The sequence below is a fragment of the Typopeltis vanoorti genome, chromosome 25 (assembly GCF_054136105.1).
Source record: "Typopeltis vanoorti isolate ZY-2024b chromosome 25, IOZ_Tvanoo_1.0, whole genome shotgun sequence".
Classification (NCBI taxonomy): domain Eukaryota; kingdom Metazoa; phylum Arthropoda; class Arachnida; order Uropygi; family Thelyphonidae; genus Typopeltis; species Typopeltis vanoorti.
In genome coordinates this window covers 29375330-29389867 of record NC_143573.1, presented here as the reverse complement: position 1 = coordinate 29389867, position 14538 = coordinate 29375330, and the positions used below count along the sequence as shown (strand labels likewise).

Genomic DNA, 14538 nt, shown 5'->3' with positions numbered 1-14538 from the left:
TGGAATCTCGCTGTGAATATAGATGATTGTGAATGTTTTTGGTCTGGTAGACTAATTTCATTGCTCTTAAATGACCTGTGTTTGGTCTCTAGAGCGGGATTCCTGATTATCTGTCATTAGCTTACCAATAAACAGGTATTACTGTTTAATAACTTTTTCGTGGATGGAATTACATAAAGAAAAAATAATAAATCTTTCAATATGTTGTGTATTCTTATTCATCAAAAACGAGAGTGTTTTTGATGAATTTGACACTGATAGGTTTGATTTAATTTGTATTTTGCATGTGCTAATAATTGTATTGTGGTTTTTAGTTTATAATTATTAATACTTATAAAAAAGATGTAGTTTCGGTCAGTTCCCCTGTTAGTAGTTCTTTCACACAAGCAACTGGAATTTTTGTCCCTGAAATTCAGTTTTTTTTTAATCCGCAAACTCTAACTACCACAAAATAAACGGTATTTTTAGTTATACCTGTTTTAAAAAAAAAAGAGATGGGCAGTAATCTATACTCTCATCACCTGCAAAGTTACAATTCGTCAATAGCTATGAACTTTGACTGTTTTCTGCCATTTCTTTGTATAGAAATAACCTGCATATGTGGTGAATCTGAATAATTCAATTGCATTGGAAGGTAGGGGGGGATGCTGCTTAAGAAGATCAAGGGCCTCTCTCAAAGGTACATTAGTGAAAAGTGAGATGATATCAAAACTGACTGACAGATTCTGACATCATGGTCAGTTTTGGAACAATATTCCAGGTGATAATGCTGATTATTACCTTCTAATACATCAATTCATGAATTCAAGTAATGAAATATGATGGAAAATCCACTAGCATTATGGTATACTCTTGACTGTCTAAGCTAACGAAAGGGGAAAAGAATACATTGAAATAAATGGGTATGAAAACTGTTTTTTTATAAATATGAGAGTAACAACTCTAGTGACTTATATATTCATTACAGGTTGATTAAATAATGCCAATTTCTAATTTTTTTTCCTTAAGATATTATTTAGTAAAAGGTGTTGATAATCGCATGCTGAAAAATTACATATAGCGAGAAATTACATCACTAAATTACTACAAAGAAAGTGTTTGGCTTTAGCTAGATGGCAGACTGAGAAATTTTCTTGCACTTCCTTCTCCCTGTGTGTTGTGCCTGCACCAGGAGATAAGTAACACAGGGACATATGTTTTTATGAACCAAATATTCTGTATATATTTAGAATGCACCAAGGGAAAGATGAAAAGAGACAGAAGAGGCTACTGGACCTAAATCCCTGAAAGGATGTTGATTTAGAATGCATAATTTTCTAAATCACTAAATTGAATTAAAATCATGCACAGATAATCTGCACCTGGATAATTGAGTGTTGTTGTTGGGGTTATAACCTTTCGGCTGTTCGGGGACAGCTACATATATATGCCACCATTTAGGGAAATAACTATGAGCAAGGTTGTTTCCCCATTGCCTTCCTTGCCGTATTATATCCTACGACTGTATCCTGTGTGTTCACGGGGCTGGTTTGCCTGCTTACGGGATGAAAACCTCCCAGATAAACTGGCAGGAAAAACTCTGCTGTCCACGCCCAAGACCGGTTAACTTGGCTATGGCTGAGGAAGATCCTTAAGCTCCTCACGTAGTCGATGGGAATTGAACCTGGGAGAATCCTTCCCCAGGTATATGATTGCGACTAAGCTAACTGTGCGGAATTGAGAGTATACTGTATTAATTTTTTTGCTTCTATAAAAAGGTTTCTGCAAAAAATGTAAAAAAAACCCTTTTAATAGCAGTATGAAGAATATGGAAACTACTAGCTGGAAATCAGGGATGTGCAGTCTCTGAATAATAACAATATTTTATGTTTTATTGCCAGTGGCACTACTTCTAATGAATAGATTGTTATTATGCAATACTTCCAAGAGATTCCAAAACCCATTATGGGGGCTACTTCACACCCCCTCTTCATAATACATCCAAAATTTTAATGCTCATGTCATTTTTCTCCATAGCTTGAAATAGTACTGAAAAAGAAAACATTGCAAAGAGATTTGCTCCAGTTGCTTTAGCAATAGAGAAATGAACAAAAGGGAGGGAAAAAAATGTGTGTAACATAATGTATAAGAATGCATCAAACACATTATTTGTATCCAGTTAACAATTTTCACCTTTTCTTCTACTATGAAAAGTTTTTTTCATATTAGTGTGGTGCACATGGTTACTCCATTGATTTCATAAGCTTAATTTATAAACTAATAGTATTACAAGTACAGATATACTTCTTGTAATATTATCAGTCTATAAATGTCTCTCCAGTCATTTTCTTAGAATTCTATAGGTATTTTAATGGATGCTGCTCTGCTTAGTTCTCCACTTTCCTCTAAAAACACGAGTACTTGCTGCTCATGCAATTCAGCTCAAACTCCTTGAACCAACTTGTCCACTTTATCCTCTTCCCCCCCCCCCCCCCCCGCACTTTTCATGCCATCTAATTCTGTTCTTTGGAGCAGCCTTTTCCTATAGACACTGCTGTGCTAAAATGTGTGGGGAACTGCTATAAAAATGCCCATGTACACACAAAATCTGACAACAAAGATAGGGAAAAAAATTAAAAGATCATCCAAATATGAGTGCCACTGAAAGTTATACCTAGGTCAGCATGAGAAAGTAGTAGTGTACGTGACTGTAGTTACCGCTCTAGAAACTAGTAAGTGGAAATGTTCCCCCCCACCCCTTTAAAACGAATTTAATTATGTATTTTAATAGCAGTATAAATTATTGATAAATAAATTGACTATTTTTTATTTTATCGTTTTTTTTTTCCATATGAAAATTTTAACTTTTTTTTTTTCTTTAGGCAAAGATTTTTCCATTGTAAACAACTCCTGCACATTAGTATATCTCAAGCTAACAGTTTTCATGTGAATCAGATGAACTTGAAGTCAGTTACCAGTTGATGTTTTCTCTCTCACTTATTTTAATAAGTAAGTTTGTTTTTTTTTCTCTTTCTCTCTTGAATAAATATACTTGCTATGTCTTCCAGTAAACAGAACACAATTCCATTATCAGTCTTTTACTGTTTGGAATGCTTGTATTCCTAATTTTTCCATTGAAAATGAGCTCTCTTAAGAGAATACTCTCTCTAATAAAGAACCATCTTAAGCGAGCTTATAAAACCATATTATGTGCATGGGGACAGGAAGAGAGCTCTCTCTCTTCTGCTCAAATGGGATGGACTCACTGACAGTACATCCAGAATGAAAAATATCATTCTCTTCCACAGAATTTTATTTATTATCTCTGATTATATTATTAGTCATTTCATTTTTTTTTTTTTTTTTTTTTTAAATCTTAAGCGAACCATCTTAAGCGAGCTTATAAAACCATATTATGTGCATGGGGACAGGAAGAGAGCTCTCTCTCTTCTGCTCAAATGGGATGGACTCACTGACAGTACATCCAGAATGAAAAATATCATTCTCTTCCACAGAATTTTATTTATTATCTCTGATTATATTATTAGTCATTTCATTTTTTTTTTTTTTTTTTTTTTAAGGCTTAGAATGATGATTTTGATAGTTTTTTTTTTTTTTATTCAGTATAACTTGAACATACCTATGAAACATGCCATTGGAACATAACTTTCCAATGGCACCACTATATAATCACTCTCTTCAGCTGATGGGGGATCATGGTGACTTTGTTATCACTGTATGAAGCACTTGCTATTAGATCAAACCCAATGTCCCTCATCCATATATTGAGTAAAGTAGTTATCCCTAAACAACTCTGGACACAACTCCTGATAATCAGTCATACTTCACTCCTCTTTTATTCTTTGTGTTCATGAAAATTGCTATATCTAATATATTCTGTTCCTGTCGGTACGTGTGAGTACTCTACTCATGTTTTCAACTCCCATACTTGGTCATCACTGTTGAGGAATTTGAGGATCAGATTCAGAGCCTACATTACCTGGCTTTTAGCCAAGTAATGTAGGATTGTAAGATCTCTTTCTGTTCTGATCAAATGGGGTGGAATCAGTGGCGTAGCTAGAACAGTTGCCGCCCTTCTCAATACACACCAAAAATACTACAAAAAAGTCAAAATGATGTATAGGGAAACAAATTAAAACACTGTTTATTTTTGAAGTAAAACTTTAATTTCAACAATCTAAAATGTTATTTTTTTTGCTTTTCCGTTAGCAAAATCGTTGATGACATTGGTGAAGTCTATTTCATAGTAATGTAGGTAATTCTTAATCAGTTTTATTTAGAAAAACTCCTCACACAACTAGCAACATTTATAGCAATTGTGAGGAAAATTCGCAGTAGTATTACAATATTTGGAACTGACTTCTCGAGACTGTATTTTAGAATAAACTGCAAAAGTTCAAAAAGGTTCAAAGTGCTGCCCGGGGCAGACCACTCCCTCCGACCCCCCCCCCAGCTATGCCACTGGGTGGAATCACTAACTTGAACCTCCTCCTGGAGAGGACATATCTTCTGTGATCATCGGTAATAATTCATCCCTCTTGTATCTTTGTTTTCTTAAAAAATGCCATATCCATTATATTCTATTCTTGTCAGTATATCATCTTCCTTTAACCAAGTCCTGCGGGAACCTGGAAAGAAATTTATTTGATCACGGCCACCAGCTCCACTTCTTTATTGCTAATATTCTTTGTATTATATAAACATAACAGCTGTCCCTGTCTTTCTGTCCTACAATTCTTCACCTTGCCATTCTCATGACCTCTGACTTTGCTGCTCCCACTGAGGCAACCCATGCAGCTCTAATTTACAACTTACCTACATAGTTGAAAGAGCTGATGATGACATGATGATGCTACAGTATGTATTTTCTGTTCTGTTTTCTTTAGGAAGTATTAATTCATTAGTAGTCTTACAACAATACAACATTTTAATATGCGTTTATTGAAATAGAAACAAGTACTGTATTAAATTAGATCGTACTTTCCAAATGGCTTCTTGATATTCACAATCTTTTGTTGGACGCTATTTGATACAAAAACTGTTATCTCATGTAGACTGATGAATTCTTATTTGATTTTGCATATGGTATCAGTTTTTCTAACAAACTGATAATGATTAAGCTTGAGATGTGTTTAATTATTAAGTTCTCCCATCACTGTAAAGAACATTCATCAACAAAAAAGCTCTTTCTGCTTCTGCAGAATGAATCACATTTTGTTCATAATTTTACTTTCTTTATTGTTTATTGATTAGGATGATTATTTTATTTAATTTCATTTTCTATGTGGTCTCAAAAATCATTTAAACTGGCTACAGATTTTAGGAATTTGTTTAATTCATTTACTTTTTCCCTCTGGACTTTTCTAAGGTTTCTAGATTTCTGCAATATTCCATTAAGTGAGGTCCATGAACACTGAACAATTTAGAAATTATTAATTAGAAAAAATATATTAATATATATTAAAAATAAAATACATTAAATATTAATTAGAAAAGATTAGAAATGTATTACTTAGAATGGCTTGCATGGTTTGTCTTGACTCAAGCCAGTGCAAAACTTAGATGCAAGTCCCAGATGCAACATTAGATTCATGCATGTTGGTACAAATCGCAGTGCATGCACTGTAGAAAATGCTCTTTGTTAGAAATTTTCATTTTTTACATTTGAAGTTTATTTTGTGCACTATGTTTTCCACACCATTTTATAATATTTTGTTTTGTATAAAGCCAGCAAAGGTTGGTCGATTGGTAGAGCCTCTGCTCTGTTGGCTCAAGCAAAAAGTTAAGCAAGTTTCAGCATGGTTAGTAGTTCGAAGGGATAAATCGTTTGATGCTGTTGGCACACTCTCCCTCGATGAGTCTTTGGACTCCCTGGAGGTGTCACATAATAATAAATTTAATACCTAGTTAAATTTATTATTTTTCATTATGATTTATCATCACTGTATATAGTATGTTTCATGCTTTGTAAAATAATTAAAATCAAAATTTATATCTGATAAAGACAACATTACAAAAAAACTCCTGTTAAATTTGAGGAGGATAAGGAATGGATAGTCAGTTGGTAACTTGGATGCAGAGAGAGTTGGCTGATAGAAGCCACAAGTTGAGTGTTGGAGAACATTGTCTCAAAAGAGAAGGTGATATCACTCTGGGACTGCTGTTGATGATATAGTTTAGGATTTCACAGGTGATATAAATTGGCAATAAAATATACTAAATTGGTAGGAGTGATGGCAGAGAGCAATGATGTCATTTAATTACAAAAATATTTGAATAAGTTGGCATTTATGCAGATGAATTGGAATATCATTTCATTGTTGTCAATTATAAAACTATGCACTTTGCCCAGGAGAGAGATGTTGAAGAATAGCTCCTGATTCAGATAAGTTTTACTAGGAATAATTAAGTATATATGCGTAATTGTTTAAGTAAGAGCGGCTGTAAACGTTGTACGCTACCGATATTATTAGTGTGGGGTTTTTTCCTTGCTTAAACTAAATACGAAAACGTTAATATTAGACCTAGTAACCTGCAGAGAAAAAAAAATGGCGGCGGCATTGTCATTCCATGATTTTAATTTGGATTTCAGTCGGTTCGTTAAGTGTGAGGTCTGTTATATGTATTCCTTCGATTACATAAATGATTTGTGGATGTTTAGTGCGGATGGAAGAAGGGTGTGTGCGAAATGTGACCTGAACGAGGAATTGATGAATGCGAATATGAAGTTGATGACAGAAAGTGCTAGTACCGATTTTGTCGCGAGTGCACGTTTTGAAAGAGAAGGATGGTGAGAAAGACAGGCGAAAAAATGTTAAAAAATCAGGAAAAAAGAAAAAGAGCGATATGACAACCGTAACGGATGTTAAAAGGGACGAAAGTGAGGCGGAAAGAAATAAAATTGAGAGAACGAATGAAAGTAGAAATGGCGTGATGCAGAAATCGCAAGTAAAAAAAATCGAAAGAATGAATGATAGCGAAAAAAGAATGACTGATGGCGAAAGTTGGACGCATGTTGGAACGAAAGTACTGAACCAAAGAAAGATGAATGACAGTAAAAGTGAGAAGAATGATAGTGAAAGTTGGACGTATGTTGGACCGAAAGTATGGAAACAAAGAAGGATGAATGAGAGGGAAAGTGAGAAGAGGGGGTCGAGAGTTGTTATTAAGATTTAATGATAGAGTGAATGTGTCGCGAGGTTCGGAAGGTGAATTGGATTGGATGAAGCAAGAAATGAAATGGATGCGGAATGAAATTAAGAGAATTCAGGTCAAAACTATTAAAACAAATCATGATGGCATGAAAGAGTTAACAAAAGATGAGCGAGTGGCGTTGTATGGCGACTCCATTATTAAAGGTGTGCTAGAGGATAAAATGCACAAGGTATGTTTTCCAGGCGGTAAAATGAGTAGAGTGATTGAGGCATTGAATATGAGGCAGGAACGAGCAAAAGAGTTAATTGTATTAATTGGTACAAATGATTTGAGAGAGAGAACAAAGAGCATGTCAAAATGAATGTCAGGAGACTGCTTGGAAAGATAAAGGAGAATATTGTGACAGGAAGGGTGGTCAGTGTGTTGCCTAGGTATGATTGTGGTGAAATGAGGCGGAGAGCAAGGATTATGAATGATATTCTGGCTGAAATGTGTGATGAGATGGGAGTACAGTTTGTTAATGTGTGGAATGAGTTTGAGGGACGAAGTGAGCTGTATGGGAGCGATGGACTGCATTTGAGTGGTTATGGTGTGAGTCGCTTGGAGAGACTGCTGCTGGAAAGTGGAGAAGTGAATAGAGAGAATGAATCAGATCGAGAGGGGAGTGATGTGGAAGAGCAGGAGAGTAAGACAGGAGAGATTGAAGGAGTGGAAATGAATGGGGAAGTGAGTGGTATGAGTATAGAAAATGAGAGAATGGGTGTGCAAGAGGAGCAGGGAAATGGGGAGGCTCAGGGTGGACAGGGATACACAGCGTGAGAAAGGTGGATGCTCCAAGAGGAGGTGAGAGCATGTGTAGGCAGGAAAGTAATGGGATGATCAGGGATCAAAAGGAAACAGATGGAATTGCAAAGGGTTCTAAAATGAAGAAGCAGAAAGGGAAATGACCCCAGTCCAGCATGGAGAGATCACATCGAGTGAGTGGTATCAGTGGAACTAGCTGTAGATCCAGAAACGAGTTGTTGTGTTTGTATACCAATGCTAGAAGTATAAGGAACAAGGCGGATGAAATGGTTACACTAATTGCGTCTGTGCACCCAGAGATTGTCAGAATAAGTGAGACATGGTTAGATGAGGATGACATCCTGACAGGAATAGAGATGGAAAGGTATGATGTGTTTCGTGAGGATAGAAGGGGTAAAAAGGGAGGGGGAGTGCTATTGATGATAGAGAAAGAGTTATGTCCATACAAGGTAGAGATGCAAGAGGGAAATGGGGCCAGTGGTTTTGAGGCAGTATGGTGTGAGATAGAGGTGAATAGAATCAAATACTTGGTGGGATGTTGTTATAGACCTGGTAATGTGGATGGTGGTGATAGTGAAATGTATAGTCAAATAAGCCAAGCAAATAAGAAAAGGGTGATCATTATGGGTGATTTTAATTATGGCAATATAGACTGGAATGAAGAGATAGCAACTGGAAGTAAAGAAAATGAGTTTCTTGAGTTTTTGAGGGATAACTACCTCAGACAGTATGTAACAGAGGGCACAAGAGGATTAGATTTGGTCTTGGATTTGGTCATCTCATCGGAGGATGTAATTATCAATGAGGTATCAAATCATCCACCAATTGGTGAAAGTGACCATGAGGTGATTACTTGGGTGGTTGCCAGCAGTGCAAGGACCCCTGTGAAAAAAGGGTATATGTGGAACTACAAGGGGGGGGGGGGGATTATGAAGAGCTCAGGAGACAGCTTGCAGGTGTAGCATGGAATGAGGAGTTAGCTGGAAAAGAGATCACTGCAGCTTGGGGGATTTTCAAAAAATATTTAGTGGATGCAAAGTCTAAATGTATACCATGGGTGAGAAGGTTAAATAAGGAAGGTGTGAGATGGATGAATAAAGAGATTAAGCATGCAATACAGAGAAAAAGGGCATTGTGGAGGCAGCATAAGAGAAGTGGAAGTAACCAATTTCATGAGGTCTACAAAGACCAGGCAAGGAGGGTGACTTGGTTGGTGAGAGTAGCTAAAGAGAGGAATGAACAGCAGTTAGCTAATGAAGCTAAAAAGAATCCTAGGGAGTTCTTTCGATATGTAGCCAGCAAAAGAAAGAATGATTATGGAAGGATGACTGATTGGAGGAAATGGTATAAAGACAGCTGTTGCAGAATGTGTGGTGGAGATACTTAATGAGCAGTTCATAAAGATCTTGTGATTGTGACTTCATGGAGAGATTAAGAGCAGTTGATGATGGGGAGGAGAGACTGACTGTAAGTGAGCAAGAGGTGTTTGGGGAGTTGAGTAAACTAGATGTAAATAAGGCTGTGGGACTTGATAATATATCACCGCATATTCTGAAGGAATGTGCCAGAGAGTTGACACCTGCCTTGACATATTTTTTTATACGAGTCTTGCACTTGGTCAAGTCCCTAAAGAGTGGAAGGAGTGCAAGATTGTGCCACTTCATAAAGGAGGTGATCGAACTCAAGCATCAAACTATAGGCCTATCTGTGTGTTAGGTGTTGTGGTTAAGTTGTTGGAGAAGCTTGTGAGAACTAGGATCCAGAGTTGGGTTGACAACAATGGTATAATCTTTGATGGACAGCATGGATTTGCTAAAGGGAGGTCGTGTTTTAGTAATCTACTTACTTATTACAATAAAGTGACTGCTTCCTTGGACAGAGGAGAAGGATACAGAGTAATATACTTGGATTTCGCAAAAGCTTTTGATAGAGTACCTCATGATAAGTTGACAGTCAAACTAGAGCAGATGGGGTTGGATATTAGATTAGTGCATTGGATTGGAGACTGGCTATCTGATAGGTATCAATAAGTTGTGTATGGGGGTGCAATATCCAGGAAAAGGAAAGTCACTAGTGGAGTGCCTCAGGGATCTGTTTTAGGGCCATTACTATTTAACTTGTATATTAATGATATTGGTGAAGATTTGGATGGAGATATTCAGTTGTTTGCAGATGATGCAAAGTTGGGATGAACCAGAAAGAGTAGTGAAGATGTTGTGGCCTTGCAAGAAGACTTGAATAAATTGAGTGATTGGGCACAGAAATAGGGATGCAAGTTCAATGTGGCAAAATGTAAGGTTTTAAAATTTGGAAAACAAAGATGGGATGCAGAATTTATGCTTGGTGAGAATATATTGTTGGAAGTAGAGGAAATAAGAGATCTGGTAGTGATAATGGATGAGGATCTAAAATTTAGGGGACACATCGCCAAAATTGTGAAGACAACACAAAGACTTTTGGGAATGATGAGGAGGACACTGACATGTAGAAGTAGGGAGATTCTTGTTCCATTGTATAAGGCTTTGATTAGGCCACACATGGACTATTGTGCCCAGATTTGGTCACCTGATTTTCAGAAGGATGAAGAGATGTTGGAAAGGGTCCAAAGGGGACTGACTAAGGTAGTTTCTGACCTCTGGAATGTAGAGTATGAGGAAAGATTGAAAAGATGTAATTTGCAGAGTCTAGTGGAGAGAAGGAAGAGGGGAGATATGATAGAGACCTACAAGTTGGTAAGGGGTTGTTATAGGATCAATGGTGGAGAAGTTCTGCAGAGAATAGTGGGAGATCAGGGGAGAACCAGAGGTCATCCCTGGAAACTGTATAAAGAGGGTGTGAGTAGGCGAGTGAGAGGCAGGTTTTTTTCGTGCAGAGTTGGGAATGATTGGAATGCCCTGCCTGAGAGTGTGGTGTCTGCAAGGAGTTTGAATGTGTTTAAGACCCGGTATGATGAGATGTGTGCGAGATAAAAGGACCTCCTAGATAAGACCTCAGATGAACCAGAATTATTATTATTAAACAAGACCTCATGGAGTCTTTGACTCCATGAGGTTTTGTTTAATAATAATAATAATATTGTATTGGAGGAATTTTGTTTCAGGTGGTGAGAGATCTGGAGATGCTGATGACTAATGAGTTACAGTTGAGGGGCATGTTGCAAAATTTGTAAAGGTTACCCAATAAATTGCTGCTATAATGCAAAGGACACTTAACAAGCAGTGTCCAAGGAGGTAATAGTGCCAGAGTATAAGATACTGATCAGAACCACATCTGGATTTTGTAGATCTGGATATCTGGATAATAAGCAAACATTGGAGAAAGTCCAGAAGCAAGTGACTAAGACTATCTTGGGACTGCAATGGCGAAGGGATGTGCTATGTAGGGCTTAGTGTACACGATAAGAGATCATATTGACTGAAATGCATTAAGGTAGTGAAAGGCAATGGTGGAATGAGTCATCCCTGGAAAGTACCATGGTCACATGAGCACAGAAGTGAAAAATAGATTGGAGAGTGGTGAATAAATGGAAAGCATTTGTCAATGTGGGTGAGTGCAGCAGTGTAATCCATTCAAAACAAGTATGAATGATATGCTTTGTAGTCCAGAGAGTTTGGCTTATGATGAATCTCATGACTCCATGTATCTATAGAAATAATACTAAAATGATGTTACAGTGGGTTATTAATGGAGTTACAGTGTAATTTTTATTTCTTTGCAGATAGACTCTATCATGAGAGCTTCAAGACTTTATTTTTATACAATTTTGCTCTCGGTTTTAAGTGGAGTGATTATCTGCCGAAGGTTGCATAATCGGGGCCAATCACGATCAGCCACAATTCCACTTCCTCGGTCTTTTACTTTATCATCAGCATCGCCATCACGCAGGAATAATTATGGTTTCCCAGACAACCAAGAATCCAGTAGCCAGTTTCTGCCATGGAGCACAACTCCGAGAAGAAAAGAGAGCAGATTACGGAAAACAACAGAATTACCTAAGAATAATAAGCCAAATATAATTCTTATATTAACAGATGATCAAGATATTGAATTGGGTAAGTTTCTAAAAAAAAAAAAAAACAATTTGGTACCTCCTCCTCAGTTTAACTTCACATTTTTCTAATGATATTTTATATTATTACTTTTTTAAGTGCTTATATATAATTATATTCATACTTTCATAAATTTTATTTCCTCTCTTGAAATAAATGAAATATTTACTTTCTTTTTTGTTCCTATCTTTCCTATATAAATTACTACCATTTGTAAAACTTATATTAATCCATAAACATTAAGGAAATGCATTAAATGATTTCTTATTCATTAAAACAGATAATTATTAATATAATAGATAAATATAAATATTACTGTCAGTATAGTTAATAATCATTAATAATATGGTTACATTATTATTGTATTGTCAACAATTTCTAGTAATAAATACAGATATATATATATATATATATATATATATATATATATATATCCAGAATGGGAAAAGTTTGCTGATACCAGAAGAATTGAAGCTGATAACAGTAGGATGCATCAGGAGGACAAGGATGTTGAGAGTAATACATTTGAGGCCATCTGGTGTAAGCTAGAGGGCAATAGGATGAAAAATATAGTTTGCTGCTATCTTCTTTAGTATTCTGCAATTGAGCAGGTTCTTCTTTTAGTTGTAGAAACTTTCCTTCCACTCTCTTCTGTTCTGAGTCTTCTCTTTCAAGGTTGTGTACCTATCTCCATTCAGCATGTCATCTAGCATTGTTTTCCTTACTCTTCCTCTGGGTTTTTTCCATCTATTTTTCCTTCAATGGCATCTCTAATGATTCCATTCCCTCTCAAAATATGTCTGATCCAGTTTGTTTCCCTTGCTTCTTTTTATCCTCCTTAACAGACTTCTTTCTTCTTCTACTCTTTTTAAGACCTCTTCATTAGTTATTTTATCTGTCCATTTGATTTTCTTCCATCCTTCTCCAAATCCACATCTCAAAGCTTTCCAAAATCTTAATTTCTTCTTTTTCAATGTCCAAGTTTCAGATGTATAGGGTAACATTCCACACATAACATTTTATTAGTATTTTCTTTAGGTTTCTATCCATTTTACTTCTGAATAAATTTTCCATTTTCTATTAAAGGCATCTCTTCCCATCGCTATTCTTGCTTTTATGTCACTTTTTACATATTCCATCACTGCTAATCACACTTCCTAGATATTTAGATGTCTTTACTTGATTCAATTTTTCCCCATTTATTCTGATATCCATATTTGCCTCTTTCCTTGCTATTTTCACCTTTTGTTTTTCTGATTTTTTTGTTTTTCTGACATGTTAATTTTCATTCCATAATTGATACAGGATTCCAGTAATCTGTTCAAGAGATGTTGTAGTCCTGTTTCAGTGTTTGATAGTAATGCCTTGTCATCTGCGTATCTTATTGCAAAATATCTGTCTATCTCCAATCTTTATTCCTTCTTCTGATTTCTCCAGTGCTATAATAAATATTTAGCATTGCTTCGGAATACATGTTGAACAAAATTGGTAACAGGGAACAGTCTTGTCTTACTCCTCGTCCAATGATACCTGGTTCTGTTGTACCATATGTCTCTCATCATGGCAGTTTGTCCCATACATAGTGAGATAATTAGCCTTCTGTCTTTCCAATCTTTTCCATTTCTTTCACCATCTTATCCCATTTTACATAGTCAAACTTTCTCAAAATCTATATAACAGATGTTAACTTCTTTATTCATTTCTAGACTTCTTTCACTTACTATTCTTAAATCTAATTGCATCTCTTGTTCCCCTACCCTTCCTGAAACCAAACTGATCTTCTCCAAGAAATTCTTCCACTTTAGATGCAATTCTTCATGTTGAGATTCTCATAAGTATTTTTGATATATTTGAAATGAGGCTTATTGTTCTAAAATCCTTGCAGTTCACTGCATTACTTTTCTTTGGTATAGGTATAAATATTAAGGTTGTAAAATCTTTTGGTAGTTCCTCTTTGTTATAAATTAAATTTATTATTTTGGTTATTGCTTCAGTTCCTTTCTTCTGAAGTTGTTTCAGGAATTCTGCAGGTATTTCATCTATTCCTTCTGCCTTTCCATATTTTAGTTCTTGCTTCTTGCTTTTTCATATAAAAGATCATTTCCACTCTCTCATAATTTTTCATTTCTTCACATTGTTTTTTAAGCCAATCTTCTCTACTTCTTTCTGCATCCCTTCTCAATCTGTCATTCAGGGTTCTGTTTAATGGCCATTTCTACTTTTGTCTTCAAAATCTCGGGCCTAAATCATCTTCATTTACCTTCTTTATATCTTCTAATGGCAACTCATTTGGTCTGTTTTCCTTGTCACATAGATCTTCAATGTATTCTTTCCATCTCATTAGGATTTTATCTTCTTCAGTTATGATTTCTCCATTCTTATTTTCTATGTCTCTAGCTCGAATTCCATTTCTCTTGTGATTCACGCTTCTTGCTTTTTCATATAAAAGATCATACCTTTCCACTCTCTCATAATTTTTCATTTCTTCACATTGTTTTTTAAGCCAATCTTCTCTACTTCTTTCTGCTTC

The 14538-nt window shown here is 35.8% G+C and overlaps 1 protein-coding gene across 1 annotated transcript in view; it reads left to right on the top strand.

Moving 5' to 3' along the window:
* Positions 1-14538, top strand: part of Sulf1 (Extracellular sulfatase Sulf1) — a 223635-nt gene that overhangs the window by 70239 nt on the left and 138858 nt on the right. The window contains exons 3-4 of the mRNA XM_090414246.1: positions 2862-2988; positions 11678-12011. Coding sequence (XP_090270372.1) covers positions 11690-12011 — 322 coding nt within the window. The 5' untranslated portion in view covers positions 2862-2988; positions 11678-11689. The remainder of the gene's footprint in view (positions 1-2861; positions 2989-11677; positions 12012-14538) is intronic.